At 40.0% G+C, this 22,189-nt stretch overlaps 1 protein-coding gene across 4 annotated transcripts in view; it reads right to left on the bottom strand.

Annotated features, from left to right (window-relative positions):
* SHROOM4 (shroom family member 4) overlaps window positions 1-22,189 on the bottom strand; it is a 262,226-nt gene that overhangs the window by 13,704 nt on the left and 226,333 nt on the right. For all 4 annotated transcript variants that reach the window (XM_027533042.1, XM_027533039.1, XM_027533040.1 and 1 more), the window contains one exon: window positions 848-1,660. In XM_027533042.1, the coding sequence (XP_027388843.1) occupies window positions 848-1,660 (813 nt within the window). The remainder of the gene's footprint in view (window positions 1-847; window positions 1,661-22,189) is intronic.

Below are 22,189 nucleotides of genomic sequence, written 5' to 3'. Positions count from 1 at the left end.
GGGAACAGTTCTCCAGTCAAACTACACTCCTGCTTCAGCCTCTCTGCCCAGACAGCTAACTCTGTCAACTACCACTTTTGGTAGTACCATTTGCTTGCTGAAGCAAATGCTTCAGAGGAAAGAGGCAGAGGAAGTAAGGGTGGGGTGATGAATAAAGTGGAAGGTGAAAAGAATGCCTTTGGCTGTTGTAAGGAATGGTCAACTCCAGGAACACCTTTGATACTGGGCACAGGGGAAGAGTTTAGAAGCCCAGGCAGTCAGGTTGTGAGCTGGCGATTTATTCTAGAGAGCAAGCAAAAGAAAAGGCAGAAGAGGACTTGAACCAGGCTTCTGGAAAAGGCAACAAAGTTTTAATGCCTTCTCCCTCAGGGGCCAGAAACTGATGAGTACCTTAAAGACAAACTAGAAACGATAAATACAGTATCTCAATAGTGCTATTTAGGATAGGGTTAGTCACTCAGTCACTCTGACTCTTTGTGACCCCATGGGATTCTCCACACAAGAATACTGGAGTGGGTAGCCATGCCCTTCTTCAGGGGATCTTCCTGACACAGAGATCAAACCTGGGTCTCCTGCACTGCAGGCAGATTCTTTATCGTCTGAGCCACCTACTGAGCACCTACTATGTGCTAAGCATGGGGCTATGTCCTTTACGTGGATTATCCTCATTCTCACAAGAACCACGTGAAATAGGTAGAATCATGCCCATTTTCCAGGTGAGAAAAAATGAGACTGGGAATAGTTTAATTGACCAGTCGAAGGTCATACAGCTGGCAAATGGTGGAGATGGAATTCAAACTCATGCTGCCCCCTCTTCAGGGACCTAGTGTCTTTCATAAGCACTTACTTGGAATCAGTGGTCTCCTGCTCTGATGTCCTCCAAAGCCCACCAATGCCATAATAACAAGGAGGTTGAGCCTTTTCAGCTTGAGATCCCAAGTGGCCCCTTACTGGAGGCAGGAAATCACTGGAACGCAGAGCAAAGGATTCTGGCTCTGCTGGGAGGCTTTGTGAGCCCTGCCTCGGGGCCTCCAGGTGGCCAAAGGCCGGAAGCTGGGGCTGCTCCAGAACCTCCTCAGGATGGAGGGCACCAGAACCAGTGGTTTCTGAACTGAAATACTGGGGTGGCAGCTCCTCCTCCTCCCCCGCTTCCTCCTCTTCTTCCTCCTCCTCTACCCCTTCCTCCTCTTCTTCTTCCTCTTCCTCCTCCTCCTCTTCTTCCTCCTCTTGCTGCTGCTGCTTTTGCTGCTGTTGCTGTTGCTGGGCTGCACGGAAGAGCCTGTACTTCTCCCAGTTGGGAGGAGGAGGACGAGGAGGAGGAAAGGCCTTCTTCCTGGCACCCAGAGCATCTGGCTGGGTCTCATCAACTTTGTTGAAGAGCTCCTTCCTATGCTGCTCCCAGACCTGGGAACTCTGAGGATCCAGGGTGATGTGGCTTTCTGAGAAGGCACGGCTGCGCAGTGGGCGAGGCATGGAGGCTAGGGAGCTCTCCTCTTCATAAACGGAGGTTTCCTCTGTTTTTTTGGAGGAGTGCTTAAAGTCTCCAAGGAGGTCAAGAGAAGAGACTGCTCGGTAGTTTGACAAGTCCAGTGCTGGGTTCTCAAGGCAAGGATGGAATGGGGTTGCCCATGAAAAGCTAGCCTTGGAATGAGCCATTTCCCTGCAAAACAGCAGATGAAGGCTGGATAAAACAAGCACACTGCAGATGGTCCCATAACTTTAGATAACCTCATTTATGTAAATTTTAAAATGGCAACAAAACAATATAATATAGGTAGTAAATGTAATAATATTAGTAATACTGTTCTGTACATCAGTGTCTCTTTTGCTGTCTCGTATACAGGGTTATTGTTACCATCTTTCTAAATTCCATATAAGGGAGAGGGTGGGATGATTTGGGAGAATGGCATTGAAACATGTATAATATCATATATGAAACGAGTCGCCAGTCTAGGTTCGATGCACGATACTGGATGCTTGGGGCTGGTGCACTGAGACAACCCAGAGGGATGGTATGGGGAGAGAGGAGGGAGGAGGGTTCAGGATGGGGAACACATGTATACCTGTGGCAGATTCATTTTGATATATGGCAAAACCAATACAATATTGTAAAGTTAAATAAAATAAAATTTAAAAAAATGAGGGGGATTAAAAAAATATTAGTAATACTAATATATGATATATAACATTGATAGCTAACATCTAGGTGCCAGACATGGTTTTAAGCGATTTCCATGTCTTAACTTCTTTAATCCTCACAACAAGTCTAGGAAGTATCTATTACAATTATAACCCAGTCGTTGCTCTGGGTCACAGAGCTATTAGCAGTAAGTGGCAGAACTAGGATTTTTTTTTTTTCCCCCTATTTTATTTTATTTTTTTTTAATTAATTTTATTTTATTTTTAAACTTTACATAATTGTATTAGTTTTGCCAAATATCAAAATGAATCCACCACAGGTATACATGTGTTCCCCATCCTGAACCCTCCTCCCTCCTCCCTCCCCATACCATCCCTCTGGGTCGTCCCAGTGCACCAGCCCCAAGCATCCAGTATCATGCATTGAACCTGGACTGGCATCTCGTTTCATACATGATATTTTACATGTTTCAATGCCATTCTCCCAAATCTTCCCACCCTCTCCCTCTCCCACAGAGTCCATAAGACTCTTCTATACATCAGTGTCTCTTTTGCTGTCTCGTATACAGGGTTATCGTTACCATCTTTCTAAATTCCATATATATGCGTTAGTATACTGTATTGGTGTTTTTCCTTCTGGCTTACTTCACTCTGTATAATAGGCTCCAGTTTCATCCACCTCATTAGAACTGATTCAAATGTATTCTTTTTAATGGCTGAGTAATACTCCATTGTGTATATGTACCATAGCTTTCTTATCCATTCATCTGCTGATGGACATCTAGGTTGCTTCTAGATTTAAACATGGAGAGTCTTGCTCCAAAGTCTGGATATACACACCACCCCACTCACTCAGATTGAATGTGCTGTGTTCTGGGGCTTGCAAGTGTAGTTATCCTGCTACATTTGTTTTTGTTTTAACTGTGAAACATTTCAAATGTTTTAAAACATACAGAGATTGCTATAATAAATATCCCCACCTACTTCCCAGAATTAAGATATTTTAATATGTTGCCATCTATGTTTCATGATTTTTAGTTTTTAAATTTTATTCATTTATTGCTTTGACCATACAGTGCAGCATGTGGGATCTCCATTCCCTGACCAAGGATTGAACTCATGTCCCTTGCATTGGAAGGCAGAGTCTTAACCACTGGACCACCAGGGAATTCCCCATGAATTTTTAAAATAAATAAATAATACCCCTTTGTTTCACCCCCTACTTCTATAACCCTGCCGCCTCTCTACATGCAAGCTATATCATGAATTTGGCATGTATACTTTCTGTCCATGTTCTCGTGCCAAAAAACATCAAGCAGGCCATTCAGAAGTATCTGCTATTTTGGATTTTAAATATACCCTTCTAATGCAATTCTAAACAGAATTTTCAACAGGAATTTTTAACTGTAGAATGCTTTTTGTTAAGTTGCAAAATAAAGAAAGATACAACAATCCCCGTTTATCCACTGTTTCATTTTCCATGGTTTCAGTTACCTATATTCAACCACAGTCCAAAAAACAGTAAATGTAAAATTCCCAAAATAAACAACTAAAACTTTTAAATTGTGTGCTATTCTGAGTAGTGTGATGAAATCTCTATCTGTCCTGCACCACCCTGTCCAGGATGTAAATCATCCCTTTGTCCAGTGGATCCCACCCATTAGCCACTTAGTAGCTATCTAGGTTATCAGATGGACTGTCACAGTATCACAGTGCTTGTGTAGAAGTAACCCTTATTTTACTTAATAATGGCCCTAAGGCCCAAGAGTAGTGATGCTGGCAATTTAGATCTGCCAGAGAGAAACCATAAAGATCTTCCTTTAAGTGAAAAGGTGAAAGTTCTTGACTTAATAAAGAAAGGGAACAAATGCTGAGGTTGCTAAGATCTATAGTAAGAATGAATCTTCTGTCAAATTATGAGAGGAAAAAAACCTGTGCTCATTCTGCTATCATACCTCAAAGTGCAAAAGTTGTGGCCACAGTGCATGAGAAGGGTTTAGTTAAGATGAAAAGGCATTACATTTGTGGATGCAAGACATAAATGGAGAACATGTTCCGGCTGACAGCAACGTGTTACACCAGAAAACACGAAGCCTATATGAAGACTTCAGCAAGGGATTCCCTGAAATAAGTGACTATTGTAAGTAAGGGATGGTTATAAAGACTCAGGAATAGGTATGTACTGAAAAACATAAAAGTTACTGGAAAGGCTGCATCTGCCAATGAAGAAGCCACTGCCATGTTTCTGGCAGAGTTGAGAAGTTGATCAAGGAGAGAGACAGAATTCACATAACTTTTATTGTAGAATATGTCTATAATGTTCTATTGTATTATTAATTATTATTGTCAATCCCTTACTCTGCCTAATTCCCCTTGGAGAAGGAAATGGCTACCCACTCCAGTATTCTTGCCTGGAGAATTCCATGGACGGAGGAGCCTGGCAGGCTATAGTGGGAGTCTCAAAGTGTTGGACACAACTGAGTGACTAACACACACCACCCAATTAAACTTTATCATAGGTATATATGTATAGGAAAAAACATAGTATATATAGGGCTCAGCACTATCCGTGTTTTCAGGTATCCACTGAGGGTCCTGGAATGTATCCCCCACAGATAAGGGAGGACTACTGTATAATGAAATGTATACTTTGCTACAGAAGAATGGGAGCTAAGTAAGGCATTAAGCATAATATAAAGCAATTGTAATTAAAACAGTGTTTTACTGATTAATAGAATGGAATTGAAAGTCCAGAGACATATTTAATATCAAACTATAAAAATGTATAATTCACCTTCCATAACAAGAAGATAAAGATGTATTAATATATTTTTGAGACAATAGCAGAGGAGCAGTGTTATTTGAAGCTGTACCATATATTATATATCAAAATAAATTCCAGATTCAAGAGTTAAGGGGGTGTGTGTGTATAAAATGTTAATATATGTGTTATATATGTATATATTATATACTTATAAGAAAAAAACTATCAGAAAACTTAAAATCTGTCACTTGTGAGGTGAAATACGAAATTCTCATCTTGTAATAGAAAAGTATATCCAAGGAAAAGAAGTCTAGGTTTACTTAAATATGTATAAAAAGTCAAACTTCAGTATAATAAAGAATGACCAAAGCAAAGGACATCTCTTTAGTCTCAGAGTTTGAAGAGTTAAACTCTCTAAGCCAGAAGATCTGGTTTCCTGCTTTAGCCTGTGAGCAATCAGCATCATGCTAAGTACTGCCTCCTGACAGGAAATTCCAACAGTTGAATTAAACCATCAGACAGAATACCCATTCAGTAGTCATGTTGGAGCCTGAAAATATTTCCTTAAAAATAATAATACATATAATGGTGGCCAAAATGAGACAGAATGGAAAGCAAAATCTCCTTCACTCCCCTCATTTCCAGTCCCCATCCTGGCTAGCTCATCCTTCATGTGGATCAGAAATTCATAGCCACACATTCCCCATTCTCTTCTCATTTGGACCTTAGCCCACCTCTAGCTTCTTAAGATTATAAAAATTCCTTGTGTACAAACTGTTCCACCTGCCATTTCCCCTGGTCAGGAAGCAAACAAACAAGACGGTGAGTGTGAAGTAAAAGGATGATAAATGCTATCGGGCGGACAGGTCTTTCCTGACCACCTAATCTAAAATAGAGACAACTTATCCTTAATTATCCTTTTTCTGTTTTGTTTTTCTCAGAGCATACATTCCCACAAGGGCAGAGATCTTGTGTGTATCATTCATCTGATACCTAGTGCCTGGCACATAGTAGGCATTCATAAATATTTAATAAATGAGGTAATTAAAAAAATTCCAGGGGCCATGATACTCATATAATTTTTAAAATGTTGCAGTAAAAGCAAAAAGTAATAAGACAAAGAAGGACACTATAATATTAACGATTAAAAAAGACAAAATCTAATTATCCTGAATCTTTATGTACCAAGTAATATAGCATCAAAATTCATAAAGCAAAAATATAGAAAATGTATAGGTAGAAAAAAGCAGAAACAAAATATGAGACTGTTTCAGCTGATGACAGATATGATAGTCAAAAAGTAATGAAAAAAAATCTAAATTTCTTCATATACCAAAAACAGACTCGACTTTCTTTTTAAGGGCCCATTAAAAATTTTTTTATTGACTACATATAAAACCAAAAAGTAGAAGTAGAAGAGCTACTACTGTAGCTCAGGCAGTAAAGAATTCGCCTGCAATACAGGAGACCCAGTTTCTATCCCTGAGGAGGAAAGATCCCCTGGAGAAGGAAATGGCAACCCACTCCAGTACTCTTGCCTGGAGAATCCCATGGATAGATAAGCCTGGCTGGCTACAGTCCATGGGGTCACAAAGAGTCAGACATGACTGAGCGACTAATACACACAGACTTGTATCTAGTCACAATACAATAACATTAAAAATTAATGAAAAACAATTATTTCTAGCACATAGAAAATGAAAGGGAGAAAATATCCTCCACTCTAGTAAAAAAGGAGACAATCTAAAATTGTAGACTACCTAGAAAATAACAATAATGAAAATATCAGAAGTAAGAGAATATGGATGATTAAAGCAATGGTTAAAAAAATGATAGTCTTAAATACTTACATTAATACATAAAAACAAAATAAATGAATTATGCTTTCAACAAAAGAAGGTTAAGAGACACAAAAATAGAACTAAGCAAATAAATCTAGTGGCAGAAATTAATACACTAGAAAACAAATGTTAGAACTAATAATTAAAGCCAACAACTTTCTTTAAAAGAAAAAACCATAAAACAGATTATCCACTTGCTAATTAAAAACCCTAAATGCACAAAATTAGAAATGGACAAATAACCACAGCTACAGACTAAATGAAAACAGTAAGAGAACACTTTGATCTACTTTATGAAAACAAATTTGAAAACTTAGAATAGTTTTCTAGAAAAACAAAAATTACCAAAACTGATTCCAGAAAAATGAAAATATCTAAACCACCAGTTACCATAGGAAAAACAATTGATAAATTTGACCAAAAGATAGCATACTCTCATGTGAGTGAAGTGAAAGTCGCTCAGTTATGTCTGACTCTTTGCGACCCCATGGACTGTACATTCCATGGAATTCTCTAGGCCAGAATACTGGACTGGGTAGCCTTTCCCTTCTCTAGGGGATCTTCCCACCCCAGGAATCAAACCCAGGTCTCCCACACTGCAGGCGGATTCTTTACCAGCTGAGCCACAAGGGAAGCCCTATACTCCCATGGTCTTGTGTTAATTCTGAAAGAAAGTAAAAGTGCTAGTCACTCAGTCGTGCCCAGCTCTTTGCAACCCCATGGACTGTAGCCCACCAGGCTCCTCTGTCCATGGAATTCTCCAGACAACAATACAATACTGGAGTGGGTAGTCATTCCCTTCCCCAGGGGATCTTCTTGACGCAGGAATCGAACGCAGGTCTCCTGCATTGCAGGCAGATTCTTTACTGTCTGAGCCACCAGTGTTAATTCTACCAACCTTAAGCATCAGACAACCCATATGCTATTTACCCTTTCTAGATTTTGGAATCTAGAGAATAAAGGGAGATGAAAAGAATCCTGTATAACATCAACACCAAAACCCAGCGACTAGAACATACATAAAGGAAAACCAGAGATTATTTTCATCGAAGAATACTAATGCAAAACTCACCATTTTGCACGTAAAACAGAAATATTAGAACATTAGCAGATATAAGGAATTTATTAATAAACTACCAACACATATTAAAGGTTCAAAAGACCCTTTCTGAGAAGGGTGCATGATCCAAAAAGTTGGAAACCATTGGTCTGGGGCAGTTGCTCCTAATGAAAGTAGCTCTTAATTGGAATTACCTGAAGATGTTGTTTAACATGCAAATTCCTCAGCTCCACCTCTAAAAATTGAGATTTAATACCTCAGGAATCTATAAACAACTGCCCCAAGGGATTCTAATATCAATATTTCAGGGGTCATACTATTTCTATAGTATCTTTGTTTCTACAAAGATCCAGGGTGAAAAAGATGAGAGTGTTGTGGTTTGGGGGAAGAGGTTTGGGGATAGAGTTACTTGTTCCAGTTAGGCTGGCTTCCCATCTATATAGTATGTGCCCCAACCCTCAGCACACACATTCCTACCTTCTGTCTTTGCCTCTCCCACTTTTCCCCACCTTCATCTCCAATCTAGATCTTATGAGATGCAGGTGGTGAAAGCAACATCTCCAAAGGTTCTGGTGGGGTCAATGTCCTGTAGCTCTGGTGAGAAATAACCCTGTTCTGTGATAGTCATTAAATTTACCACTCTTTCCTTCCCAGGGCACAGGGAAGACAACAAAGCAGACTGGAAAGAACACAGTGTTTAGAAAGACTTGAGTCTGACTTCCAGTAAAATTTAAAAATCTGTCTCCAGAGCCCAAAAGTTTTGTGACCTTGAGCAAAGTTTATCTATCTCAGTTTTAGTAAAATATCTATCTTACAAAGCTGCTGTGAGGATTAACCATATAAAAAGGATCTAGCAATGATGCTAGGTACATGCAAAGGTGATTCATAAATGACAGAACCACGAACATTTCATGCAAAGATGGGCTCGATAAAGGACAGAAATGGTATGGACCTAACAGAAGCAGAAGATATTAAGAGGTGGCAAGAATACACAGAAGAACTGTACAAAAAAGATCTTCATGACCAAGATAATCACGATGGTGTGATCACTGACCTAGAGCCAGACATCCTGGAATGTGAAGTCAAGTGGGCCTTAGAAAGCATCACTACGAACAAAGCTAGTGGAGGTGATGGAATTCCAGTTGAGCTATTTCAAATCCTGAAAGATGATGCTGTGAAAGTGCTGCACTCAATATGTCAGCAAATTTGGAAAACTCAGCAGTGGTCACAAGACTGGAAAAGGTCAGTTTTCATTCCAATCCCAAAGAAAGGCAATGCCAAAGAATGCTCAAACTACAGCACAATTGCACTCATCTCACACGCTTGTAAAGTAATGCTCAAAATTCTCCAAGCCAGGCTTCAGCAATACATGAACTGTGAACTTCCAGATCTTCAAGCTGGATTTAGTAAAGGCAGAGGAACCAGAGATCAAATTGCCAACATCCGCTGGATCACGGAAAAAGCAAGAGAGTTCCAGAAAAATATCTATTTCTGCTTTATTGACTATGCCAAAGCCTTTGACTGTGTGGATCACAATAAACTGTGGAAAATTCTGAAAAAGATGGGAATACGAGACCACCTACCTGCCTCTTGAGAAACCTATATGCAGGTCAGAAAGCAACAGTTAGAACTGGACATGGAACAACAGACTGGTTCCAAATAGGAAAAGGAGTACGTCAAGGCTGTATATTGTCACCCTGCTTATTTAACTTCTATGCAGAGTACATCATGAGAAATGCTGGGCTGGAAGAAGCACAAGCTGGAATCAAGATTGCCGGGAGATATATCAATAACCTCAGATATGCAGATGACACCACCCTTATGACAGAAAGCGAAGAGGAACTAAAAAGCCTCTTGATGAAAGTGAAAGTGGAGAGTGAAAATGTTGGCTTAAAGCTCAACATTCAGAAAATGAAGATCATGGCATCCAGTCCCATCACTTCATGGCAAATAGATGGAGAAACAGTGGAAACAATGTCAGACTTTATTTTTTGGGGCTCCAAAATCACTGCAGATGGTGATTGCAGCCATGAAATTAAAAGATGCTTACTCCTTGGGAGGAAAGTTATGACCAACCTAGATAGCATATTAAAAGCAGAGACATTACTTTGCCAACAAAGGTCCGTCTTGTCAAGGCTATGGGTTTTATAGTAGTCATGTATGGATGTTAGAGCTGGACTGTGAAGAAAGCTGAGTGCTGAAGAATTGATGCTTTTGAACTGTGGTGTTGGAGAAGACTCTTGAGAGTGCCTTGGAATGCAAGGAGATCCTACCAGTCCATTCTAAAAGAGATCAGTCCTGGGTGTTCTTTGGAAGTAATGATGCTAAAGCTGAAACTCCAGTACTTTGGCCACCTCATATGAAGAGTTGACTCATTGGAAAAGACTCTGATGCTGGGAGGGATTGGGGGCAGGAGGAGAAGGGGACGGCAGAGGATGAGATGGCTGGATGGCATCACCGACTCGATGGACGTGAGTTTGAGTGAACTCCGGGAGTTGGTGATGGACATGGAGGCCTGGCATGCTGTGATTCATGAGGTCGCAAAGAGTCGGCCACGACTGAGTGACTGAACTGAACTGAATGCTATTCTTGCCTGGAGAATTCCATGAACAGAGGAGCCTGGCAGGGAACAGTCTATGGAGTCACAAAGAGTCGGATATGACTAGGATACTTATTGTTAGAGTGAAGTCACTTACTCAGGGTCCCTGCAAATGATTATACAAACTGTGCAGCGTACAACCTTCACTTCTATATGCTTCAGCCCTACTCCTTGTTCTTATCAAGAGAGTTGAACTGCACCATCCTCTGGTTAATGTTCAGCCCTACTCAATAGCCAAGAAACGAAGAGAACTTGGGTCTTAGCTCAGATACATGGTTGCTGAGCCAGGAGGCACTAGATTAACAAGGATTTTAACCATAGGTTCATTTACTCACTCTTCTCAACTACTTAAAAAGGAGGAAGAATAAAAGCCAAGTTTAGGCTTAAAAGCAGTGTGAAGAACAACAAGACTATATATTCTAAGTTGTTTTTTGTTTAGGCATTAATCAGTTATGTCAGCCTTACAGAATTTACCTCTAAGTAGCCAACTCCAGAACCAGTTGGAAGAAAAGAGCACACTCTTGTAGGGACATTCAGTGACCCAATCCATGGCACTATAACACTATCCGTGGCATGGGGCTCCAGCAAGGCAACCTGGACATTGCTATTCTCTGCATAAATTCTAATTTGAAAAGCACATCCCTCCCACCAACATGGTCTGTATAAGGGCAGCCTAAACCTTTTAGAGTCACTTACATGAGGGGAGCAGAAATAGGCAAGACTCCAGAAAAGGGTAAGGACTGCCCTCAAAGAGATCAGCTGGGCCAATGTGTATATATGTCATTCCAAGCTGTCATTCAGTATTACACTGTGCAAGATGACCAGATCTAAGGGGAGCCAAACCCATAGTCCTTGCTTTCCAGGCACTAACAACTGAAGTAGACTGGTGAATGCATGTATGCTAAGTCACATCAGTCCTGCCCGACTCTTTGCAACCCCATGAACCATAGCCCGCCAGGCTCCTCTGTCCATAGGATGCTCCAGGCAAGAATACTGGAGTGGGTTGCCATTCCCTTCTCCAGCAGATCTTCCTGACCCAGGGATCGAACATGGGTTTGATCATGACCTGAGTCTCTTACATCTCCTGCATTGGCAAGTGAGTTCTTTACCACTAGTGCCACCTGGGAAGCCCTAGACTGGTGAATGGGAGGCTTCCACTGAAGTGTTTCAGGCTCAAACCAAGAACAGTGTTCTCTAGAGGCCCTATATGCATAGAAATCTACAGTTTTCTTTGCGAACAAGTAAGGATTCTTCCCTAGAGTGGAGGATAAGGAACTTCATTAAGGAAAAAGAACTATGGTTTCTTACTTATTGCTTGCTATGTGTCAGGCACTGTTGTAGGCACTTCTGCCTATGTATTTCTATTACTTTTCACACAAGCTCACTGAAGTAACTATGCCATTACTGCCAGTTTGAAAATGAGGATCCTGAAGCTTAGAAAGGGAAATTAATTTTACCAGCTACTGAGTAGTAGTAGTGTCTGGACTGGAACTTGCCTTATTTGGCTCCAAGGGACAATCACACTGAAGCAAGGACTCCTGGAGTGAGGCAAAAGGTACTCGCGCTACATTCATCACAAGGTGTTCTCAAAGACTTTGGCTCCTTGCTGAAGAGAGAGGAGGAAGCATGGAAGCTAAGTCTGAGAAAGGGCTTTGCTGACACCAGCCAAGGAGACTACATCTCAAAAACAAAAGCAAATCATGTGCCAAGTCCTGGGCTGTTATTCTCTTTTCCTCTTGGCACAGGTAGACTGTGCTTCTGATAAATAGATTTTCCCCTTTTGTTACAATCTTCTTTGGGGAGGGGTTCATAGTAATTGAAAATGAAAACTAATATTTGCAGAGGCTGAAAAAGTCTCCCCCTGCCTCCTTTGGCCTTTTGAAGCTTTCTTGTTTGGAATTTTTATTTTTAACCTCACCACAATAGCTTGGCATTCCAGGATCTCAGCCGCGAGATGGCACAGTTCCAGCTCCATCTCCCCTTCCCCCTTTCTCAGGAGCTAAAAGATACGACTGCTCCAAGAGAAACAGCCACTCCCAGCTTATTGCTGAAGGAAATATTTGTAAGATCCAGGAAGTGAGACACAAGGAGGGTACACAGGGAGGGAGAAGGGCCCAAAACGCTTATTGTTGCCACCCTTCTCTACCTCTGGGGCCACAGAACTTCAAGTAAGGAACAATTAGTCTGGTAACAGCAAACACAAGTGGCATGATTTGCTCTGGCATGATACAGCTCCCAGGAGTCTGGTGCAAAGTGTCCTTTGAAGAGATCTGAGAAGTCCTTGCTTTATTGTGGCTATCTTGGGTGAAGCTTAGATCCCTCTCTCCAGTGACCCCAGCTTGGAGTTTTCAAGAAGGTTTTCCCATTATTCCTCTGAATTCTATGTAGTGTCACAAACATGGTGCTAACGGAGGGTAGCGATCGCTCTTGTTTACTCAAAGTCCATCATGTGTCAGGCACAGGGCTGGACAGTTAAGAGACTTGATCTCATTTCATCCTTGAGACAATCTTGTGGCTTGAGCATTCTCTTGCCCATGTTAGAAATGAGACTCAGGGAGGTTAAACAACGTAAGCAGCCGGGAGAAGTTACAACCAAGGTCCATCTGACTCCAATGCCCATGGTTTATGCCAGCACAACATGCTGACTCTTCAGCATTCTCATAACCTTCTCAAAAGATTTAATAAAAGACATTTTAAGTGCACATAATGTATTGTTGAGATGTCAGGAGGGTTTGATATCCACCAGCACAATTTAACAGAAGATCAGGCTGCCTAAGGTTATTGAGGCTCTATTCTCTAATAGCCAGTGGTTCTGACACTTAAACATGCATCAGAATCACCTGGAAGGCTTATTAAAACACAGGTGGCTCAGTCCTATCCCCAGAATTTCTGATTTGGTAAATCTAGGGCAAGGTGTAGAAATTTAATTTTTAACAATTTTCAGAATGATGATGGTACTGCTGCTCCCAAATCATACTTTGAGATACACTGCTTTAATCAGTCATTATTTTCCAGGTTCCCAACTTACTAGGGTATCTTAAGAGGTATAAACCCATTTTTAAAAACTCTTAAAACAAAAAGGAATTTTAATTAACTATATACATACCACCCATGTGACAAGTGGGATGAAGATTTACAAAATAAAATGAGTATACTGGAGGTCCACAAAGCTCTGGGAATCTTGATGCTATTTAAGGAAATTCAGTGCCCCACCACTGTTAAACAATGGATGTGCCAGAGGGAGAGAGCAATTTTTGTATATTTGAATGCCCATGTATACCAGGTGTTGCTGCTGCTGCTGCTGCTAAGTTGTGTCAGTTGCGTCCGACTCTGTGCGACCCCATAGACGGCAGCCCACCAGGCTCCACTGTCCCTGGGATTCTCCAGGCAAGAACACTGGAGTGGGTTGCCATTTCCTTCTCCAATGCATGAAAGTGAAAAGTGAAAGTGAAGTCGCTCAGTCGTGTCTGACTCTTTGCAACCCCATGGACTGTAGCCTACCAGGCTCCTCCGTCCATGGGATTCCCCAGGCAAGAGTACTGGAGTGGGGTGCCATTGCCTTCTCTGATACCAGGTGTTAAGGTACTGAATTTCAAAGACAGGGGGATAGATTTAATACCAAAGTTACAAAGAACATAATTTTATCTCCAATAGTTTAAAAGGCAATCTGGGTGCTGAATTATGAACGGCAATTATTATTATAGAGTAGTTCTTTGGCATGCATGTATATACCATTTGAGGTTTTAACCCTTTAAGAGTAACCCTAAAGGTCCATGAAGTGTAGTAACTTATCATTATGCAAAGGGTATGAATTTGACTTTCAAGGTATTATAATACTGGTTTGCAGGGCAAGTCACCAAGCAAAGGAGGGAGGCTAGTCAACCACTTGGCATTTGCATGTTAATGTGGCTTGATGGGTCTCTATTTGCTATCAAGGTACACAGGTGCACAGTAACCCTGGTAGAGAGAAAAAATGCTTCTCTGTAATGCAAACTACTTGCCAACTAGTGCTGATGATGGAAGTGAAGAGCAAATGTAAAGGTCTTGAGAAAGTAATGGCTCTAAGTCAGATAATAAAATGTTCATTAGTGGGAGTGGAGGGAGAGGTTCTATGTTGTAGTGATGGTGACAAATTTGAAGATTCACAGAGGTCTGGTGATGTACTGCCTCAGAAAAGTCAAGACAGATAAGCAGAAATGCTAGCTGATGGAGAATTCTAGCAAAACAAATTCTAGCTGAGAGATCAAGCATGGCTGCTAAATAACACTGTCTGTCATTGGTACAGGGATTTTTCCAAAGCCCTTGATCTTTAACTTTGCAGGCCTACATCAAACCAATGTGGGTTGCCTCTTCTTCAGATTTTCTTTTTTGTTATGAATTCTAGCAAGTTGACATGTACCCAAAGAACACCACATGCATTCAGCTCCAGCTGTTTACATTTTACCAGATGCCTTTCTGAATCTTCTTTGTACATGGCTACTATCAGATTCAACATGGTTTAGAATTTAGCCTTTTTTGTTGTTAATATTATTACAAGTAGTCAAATCTGTGCAAGACCCAATATTTGGATACCCATCATAGTTAATGGCTATTTTCTATACCAACATGATATATTAGATTGGTAAATCTTTTCCATGATTATAAATAGCACTACTACAAATATCTTTAAACAAGTTACTTTTCCCTTTTTAGGTTACTTCCTTGGGGGGCATGCTAGATCAAGGAGTATGTACAGTTTTATAACTCTTGTCACATATTTCTAGATTGTCTTTTAAGAAAACTGAACTAATTTATACTGCTCCATGAAACACATACTGTTTCCTCAAGTCTTGTCAAGATAGGGTTTTGTAATTTCTATTTATAATTTCAATCAACTGTTGATAATTTAATAAGCTGATTGTGATACCTTGAAGTTGTTTTTATTTGTACTTGTTTAATTGGTACAGAGGTTGTACTTTTCCATGCAATGATTTTACTGTCTTTATTTCCTCAAGTGTAAATTGGCTGTTTATTTTCTTTGTCCCTTATGAAGCTGAATCTGAAAGCTGACCTTCTATAATCTGTATCCATTCTTTATATTTTTTGGACAGTCAACTGTTATCTGTGATGCTGACCCCAGACATTTTTCTCATTCTCTTATTTAGCTTTTTATTACATTTTGTTGTACAAAAGTTTCTTTCCCCAACTTTTATATAACAATCATCCATCTTGTCTCTGATGATATCCTCCATTTAATAGACACAAATTTATCTTCCATCCATAACTGGAATGAATATGCTATTCCACTGGTCTGCTTTCTGAAATTTATACTATAGAGTATTGTATGTGCTGCAGCTCTAAGTTAATTATTCTCCATATTGATACCTACAGTTCCCAACATTTACTGAAGAAAGATGATTGCTTTCTGCAGTTCACAGTTGCCTCCAATGTGCTCTGTAGTCTTAGAATCTGTTCCTAGAATCTCTTTTTTATTTAATTTCACTGTTTGACATTTTTTCAACCCACTATCATATGGTTTTAATAACTGTCACTTTATGGCAAACTTTAAAATCTGATAGGGTAAGTCTACCACCATTACCTCTTTATATAAATGTATTCTTTGGTCTTCCTGCCCACTTTTTCTTTCAGATAAATTTCACTATGAATTTAACAAGTTCTATAAAGTATCCCACAGTGACTCTAATTGGTAGTGTATTAAATCTATATATTAACTTAGGGAGTATTGTAATCATTACTGTATTAGTCTTCCCAAATTGAAGCAGAGAATAGCTATGCATTTATTCATGTCTTTATTTCTCCCATTAGAGTTTCTTGATTTTCCTTGAATAAGTTTTGTGTGGCCAGGATTAAATTAATACCCAAGTATTTAAATTCATTTTGTCATGCTCTTTGACAAATCCTTTCTTGCCTCTGAAGGTTTCATTCTTCTTAGCTGGTAAAGCCTTCCTGAAAAGTGTACTCTACCTAATGAAATGAGATTCAATTCTCAATTACCCATTTTCTTTCACTCAATTGGCAAACAGGAAATGTGTACTGGATGGTCCGCACTCTGCTTATGATGTGGTATGATAAAAAGAAGGAAGAGAGCCCTAGGCCTAGAACTGAAAAACCTGGGTAATGCTCCAATTTAGTCATGTTCTTGCTGTATAATTCCAGAAGTAATGGGCTCTGGAGTCAGATGCTTGTTTGACCTTAGGCAAGTGACTTTAATCTATCTGTGAATAAGTTTCACCTTTAAAACTGTGTCAGTAAAAGGTAACTATCTTATAGGGTCATGGTTAGTAATAAATAAAATAATTCACATGAAAATGCTTATAGCAGTGCCTGATATACAATAAACACTTAATAAATGTTAGATAGTATACCTTTTGTTGTTGTTATTAATAATAGTATAGCAATACCTTTCCTTAGTCTTAGCTTCCTTATCAGTCAAATCGGGAAAATAAGGCTTAACCACACAGAGTTGCTGTGAGGATTAACTGTGGCTATATATGTGTATATACACCCTACACATCTTAAAGGTCTGTGCAAAGTGGAAAAATGGAAAAGACCACAGGAGGCAATTGTAAGTACAGAAAACCAAGAGAGGTAATCCATAAAATAATTTCTTTGAGCTATTAAATACTTCACATTTATGTACCTTTTCCTCCCAGCAGAGCTACTCACCAATTTTTTCCCCTCCTGCTAATATTAAAATGCATTTGCATTCTCTGCACACAAACTAAATAACAGTGGAGGGAGACAACCAAGAGCACAACTACCTGGAATTAAATTTTGTTGCAGGCTTCCAGGCAGAGTGGCTCAAGAATATACATTTAATTTTCCCACCTATACTCATCATTCTACTTGTGACAGAAGTGACATGCTGCTACTGCTGCTGCTAAGTCACTTCAGTTGTGTCCGACTCTGTGCAACCCCATAGACGGCAGCCCATCAGGCTCCCCCGTCCCTGGGATTCTCCAGGCAAGAACACTGGAGTGGGTTGCCATTTCCCTCTCCAATGCATGAAAGTGAAAAGTGAAAAGTGAAGTCGCTCAGTTGTGTGTGACTCTTCGCGACCCCATGGACTGTAGCCCACCAGGCTCCTCCATCCATGGGATTTTCCAGGCAAGAGTACTGAAGTGGGGTAGAAGTGACATAAGAAAAGTTAGAAATGTGTGTGTAGTCTGGGGAAGGTAATTGGAAGCTCCATCAGAATTTCTCTTTAAATGTCATCTTTGCCCTTGACCTTTCCTAGGCCTTCTCATCTTCCTTGAGATCATAAACTATGATCTGCCAGCTCCATACTCAGCATCAATATGACCTTTCCTTTGACCTCCCCTTTCTGTTTTTAAACTTAAGCCAATTTCCCAAATCCTGATCAAAAGTTCACTTAAATCGGAAGTTCTCATATTTAGCTTATATCGGAATTGCCTGGAGGGCTTGTAAAACACACATCTCTGGGCCATGTTGCCCCAGTTTCTGATTCAGTTGATCTGGGTAGGGGCCAATAATTTTCCTTTCTACTTCAGTTCTTAGGTGATACTGAGGGTGTTGGTCCCAGGACTACATTTTTTAGTTAATTAATTAATTAATTTATTTTTGGCTGTGCTCGGTCTTTGTTGCTGCCTGAGGGCTTTCTCTACTTATGGTGAGGGGGGCTACTCTCTAGTTGCATTGGGCAGACTTCTCATTGCAGTGGCTTCTCTTGTTGCAGGGCACAGGCTCTAGGGAATACGGGCTCAGTAGCGATGGCACATGGGCTTAGTTGCTCTGTGGCATGTGGGATCCTCCAGGATCAGGGAAAGAACCCATGTCCCTTGCGTTGGCAGGCAGATTCTTAACCACTAGACCACCAGGGAAGCCCTAGGACTACATTTTGAGAACCACTAACTTAAACCTTTCTTCCCTCTCTAACTACCACCCCATTTCTCTCCTTCCTTTTCTTAGCCAACTTCTTTTTAGATAGTTTTAAATGTATAAATGTCTTTTCAGTTCAGTTCAGTAGCTCAGTTATGTCCAACTCTTTGTGACCCCATGGACTGCAGCATGCCAGGCTTCCTGTCCAGCACCAACTCCCAGAGCTTGTTCAAACTCATGTGCACTGAGTTCGTGATGCCATCCAGCCATCTCATCCTCTGTTGTCCACTTCTCCTCCTACCTTCAAGCCTCCCCAGCATCAGGGTCTTTTCTAATGAGTCAGCTCTTTGCATCAGGTTGCCAAAGTATTGGAGATTCAACTTCAGCATCAGTCCTTCCAATGAATATTTAGGATTGATTTCCTTTAGGATTGACTGATTTGATCTCCTTGCAGTCCAAGGGACTCTCAAGAGTCTTCTCCAACACCACAGTTCAAAAGCATCAATTCTTTGGCAATCAGCTTTCTTTATGGTCCAACTCTCACATCTATACATGACTAATGGAAAAACCATAGGTTTGACTAGATGGACCTTTGTTGGCAAAGTAATGTCTTGCTTTTTAATATGCTCTCTAGGTTGGTCATAACTTTCCTTCCAAGGAGCAAGTGTCTTTTAATTTCATGGCTGCACTCACCATCTGCAGTGATGTTGGAGCACAAGAAAATAAAGTCTGTCACTGTTTCCATTGTTTGCCCACCTATTTGTCATGAAGTGATGGGACCGGATGCCATGATCTTAGTTTTCTGAATGTTGAGTTTTAAGCCAGCTTTTTCACTCTCCTCTCCCCTTCATCAAGAGGCTCTTTAGTTCCTCTTTACTTTCTGCCATAAGGGTGGTGTCATCTGCCTTATCTGAAGTTATTGATATTTCTCACATGAAGATATGTCTTTTCAAGCACTCTTATTTTAAACTATTTTTCAAATCACACAGTAACATATAATCATTTCATTAAAACTAATGAAAAGAAACTGAAACCCTCCTATTTTGTTGTTGGAAGTGTAAAATGGTACAGCTACTTTGGAAAACAGGCAGTTCCTTAAAAAGTTAACAGAGTTATCATATGGCCCAGAAATTCTACTCCTAAATACTCAAGAGAATTTAAAACAGCTGTCCACATAGAAATTTGTATGTGAACAGTCATGGCAGCATTATTCACAGTAGCTAAAAAGTGGAAACAATCCAATGTCCATTAATATATGAATGGATAAATAAAATGTGGTATGTCCATACAATGAAATATTTGGAAAAAAATAGAGTATGAAATACTGTTACATGCTATACTAAAGATGAACTTCTAATGCATGCTAGGTGAAAGAAGCCAGACACAAAAGCCCATATATTATATGATTCCATTTATATGAAATATACAGGATAGGCAAATTAATAGAGACTGAAAGTAGATTAGTGGCTGCTTGATGCTGAGATTGGGAATAGACAGTGACTAGAAATGAGCAATCACTCTCTATTTCTAACCTCAGGCTCAAGCAACCAGGCTCAACCAACATACTAATCTACTTTGTATCTCTATGAATTTGCCTATCCTCTACATTTCATATAAATGGAATCATTAGTGGTTGCTTGAGGCTGAGGTTGGGAATAGAGAGTCACTAGAAATGAGCAAGGGGTTTTCCTGGTGGCTCAGATGGTAAGAAATCTGCCTGCAATGCAGAAGACCTGGGTTCAATCCCTGGGTCAGGAAGATCCTCTGGAGAAGGGAATGGCTACGCACTCTAGTATTGTTGCCTGTAGAATCCCATGGACAGAGGAGCCTGGTGGGCTACAGTCCATGGGGTTGCAAAGAGTCAGACACAACTGAGTGACTAACACTTAACTTTTACTTTAGAATTGAGCAAAAGGGATCTTTTTAGGGAGATGGGCATGTTCTAAAATTGGATTGTGGTGATGGTTACATAGTGTTCGATCCCTGAGTCAGGAACATCTTCTGGAGAAGGGAATGGCTGCACCCTCTAGTATTCTTGTTTGGAAAATTCCATGGACAGAGGAGCCATGGGGTCCCAAGAGTTGGATACAACTGAGCAACTAACACTTCCATTTTCAAATTAACCAAAATTCACTGAATTGTACACTTAAAACGGGTGAATTTAGGATGTGTAAAGCTGTGTGCATTTCTTCTCTATGCATTCCCTTTATAGACCATCATCCCTTCTAGTTTCTATGCCCACCATTTTACTAAGTTTGCTTTCTTGAAGCTCACTTGTGAGTCCAAACTGCCAAAGCCAATAGCAGTCCTCTCCTTATCTTCTGTGATGGTGCCCTGGCATACTTCTCTTTCTTACCACTCCAGATGCCTGCTCCTTCAATCTCCTTTGCTGGCTGTTCTTCTTCATCCTACTCTCGTTGGCCAGGTGATCAACAAGTCTGCTCAAAAGCATTTCCCTGTCTTCCTCGCTAACTTTAAATTCAACATATCCCAACTCAAACTTGTCATTTCTACCAAATCAGGTCCCCTTCTCACCTGCCCCCAATATATCATTAATTTTCTCCAAGTCACTGGGGCTCAGAATTATTTTTTAGCTTAACTCCTTTCTTCCCAAGTTCCAATCACTGAGTTCTTTCTACTTTTTTTTTTTTTTTTAACCTCAAAAGTTGTCATGTATTTGTGAGCAAATAATCTGGACCAACAATTCACATGGGAAGCAATGCAAATATTAAATACATGAAAAATTTTCAAAACAGAATAATACAAGTAAGCAAATTAAAATTAAAATAGGTACCATTTAAACCTACTTCATTAGAAAATTTTCCATGATGGCAAATTTTACAGGAAACTGGTATTCTCATATACTGCTAATGGCAGAGTAAAACACCTTCAGGGAAAGCAGTTTGGGAAATAAATCAAGAACAATAAGAATGTTCATTTTCTTTTAACTAGTAATCGCAACTCTGTATAATTGTTTTTAATGAGATAATTCAAAATTAGAAAAAGGTTATAGCTGCTCAAAATTTTTCAGCAGCATTACTTTATAATAGCAAGAAATTGGAAAAAAACCTAATTATCCACCAATTTGGGAATGATTAAGCAAATTAGAGCACATTAAGCTGGTGAAATATTATGCAGCCATTAAAATATATAACTACTGAGGAAGCCTTTATGGCAACAGGAAAAACTGTTTACCAAGAAATGCCTAGTGAAACAAGAGAAGCAGGACACACAAAATTATATCTACACAGTTATTATAATCATGAGACCCCTGCCAATCCTCTATACCTATAGATAAAGACTGGCAGGGAAATGAAAACAATCAGGGTGTTAGGGTGGTAAGAATTAGGATACCTTTTATTCTGTTTTTAATTTCCTGTACTATTGCTTTCACAATAAACGCCCCCCCCAAATATCACACATATTTATCTGTCCCTTCTTCTCTATTTCTGTTGTACCCTACCTTCCCAATACAGGGGCACACTCTTTCATGTCTGGATCACTGCCCCAACCTGGTCTCCTTCCAACCTATCTAGGCTGCAAATGCTGCCAAATTATCTAAAGTGCCATATTTACCATGTCACTTACCTGACCAATAATCTTCAATTGCCTCCATATTTGCCATCCTATCTAGTTTTCAAGGCCTAGCTATCCGGGCACAATACTTCACTCTTGACCCTTCTTCTCTACTGTTACTGTTGCTGCTGCTGCTCCTCATCCTCCTCCTCTTTACAACTAACATTTACTGAAGGTTTATGGTGCCATATTTTGTCCTAAATGCTTTACATATACTAACTCAATTAATCCACACAACAGTCATAGAAGGTAAGTACTCTTAGCCCATTTCAGAAATAAGGAAACCAATGGATGGAGTGAAAGGTTGTGGGGGCATGGAGAGAAAGCCATGTGCGAAGTTCACAGAGCTAGAGAACAGAACGCCTGGATTT

The sequence above is a fragment of the Bos indicus x Bos taurus genome, chromosome X (assembly GCF_003369695.1).
Source record: "Bos indicus x Bos taurus breed Angus x Brahman F1 hybrid chromosome X, Bos_hybrid_MaternalHap_v2.0, whole genome shotgun sequence".
Taxonomy (NCBI): domain Eukaryota; kingdom Metazoa; phylum Chordata; class Mammalia; order Artiodactyla; family Bovidae; genus Bos; species Bos indicus x Bos taurus.
This window is presented reverse-complemented; position numbering and strand designations above follow the sequence as displayed.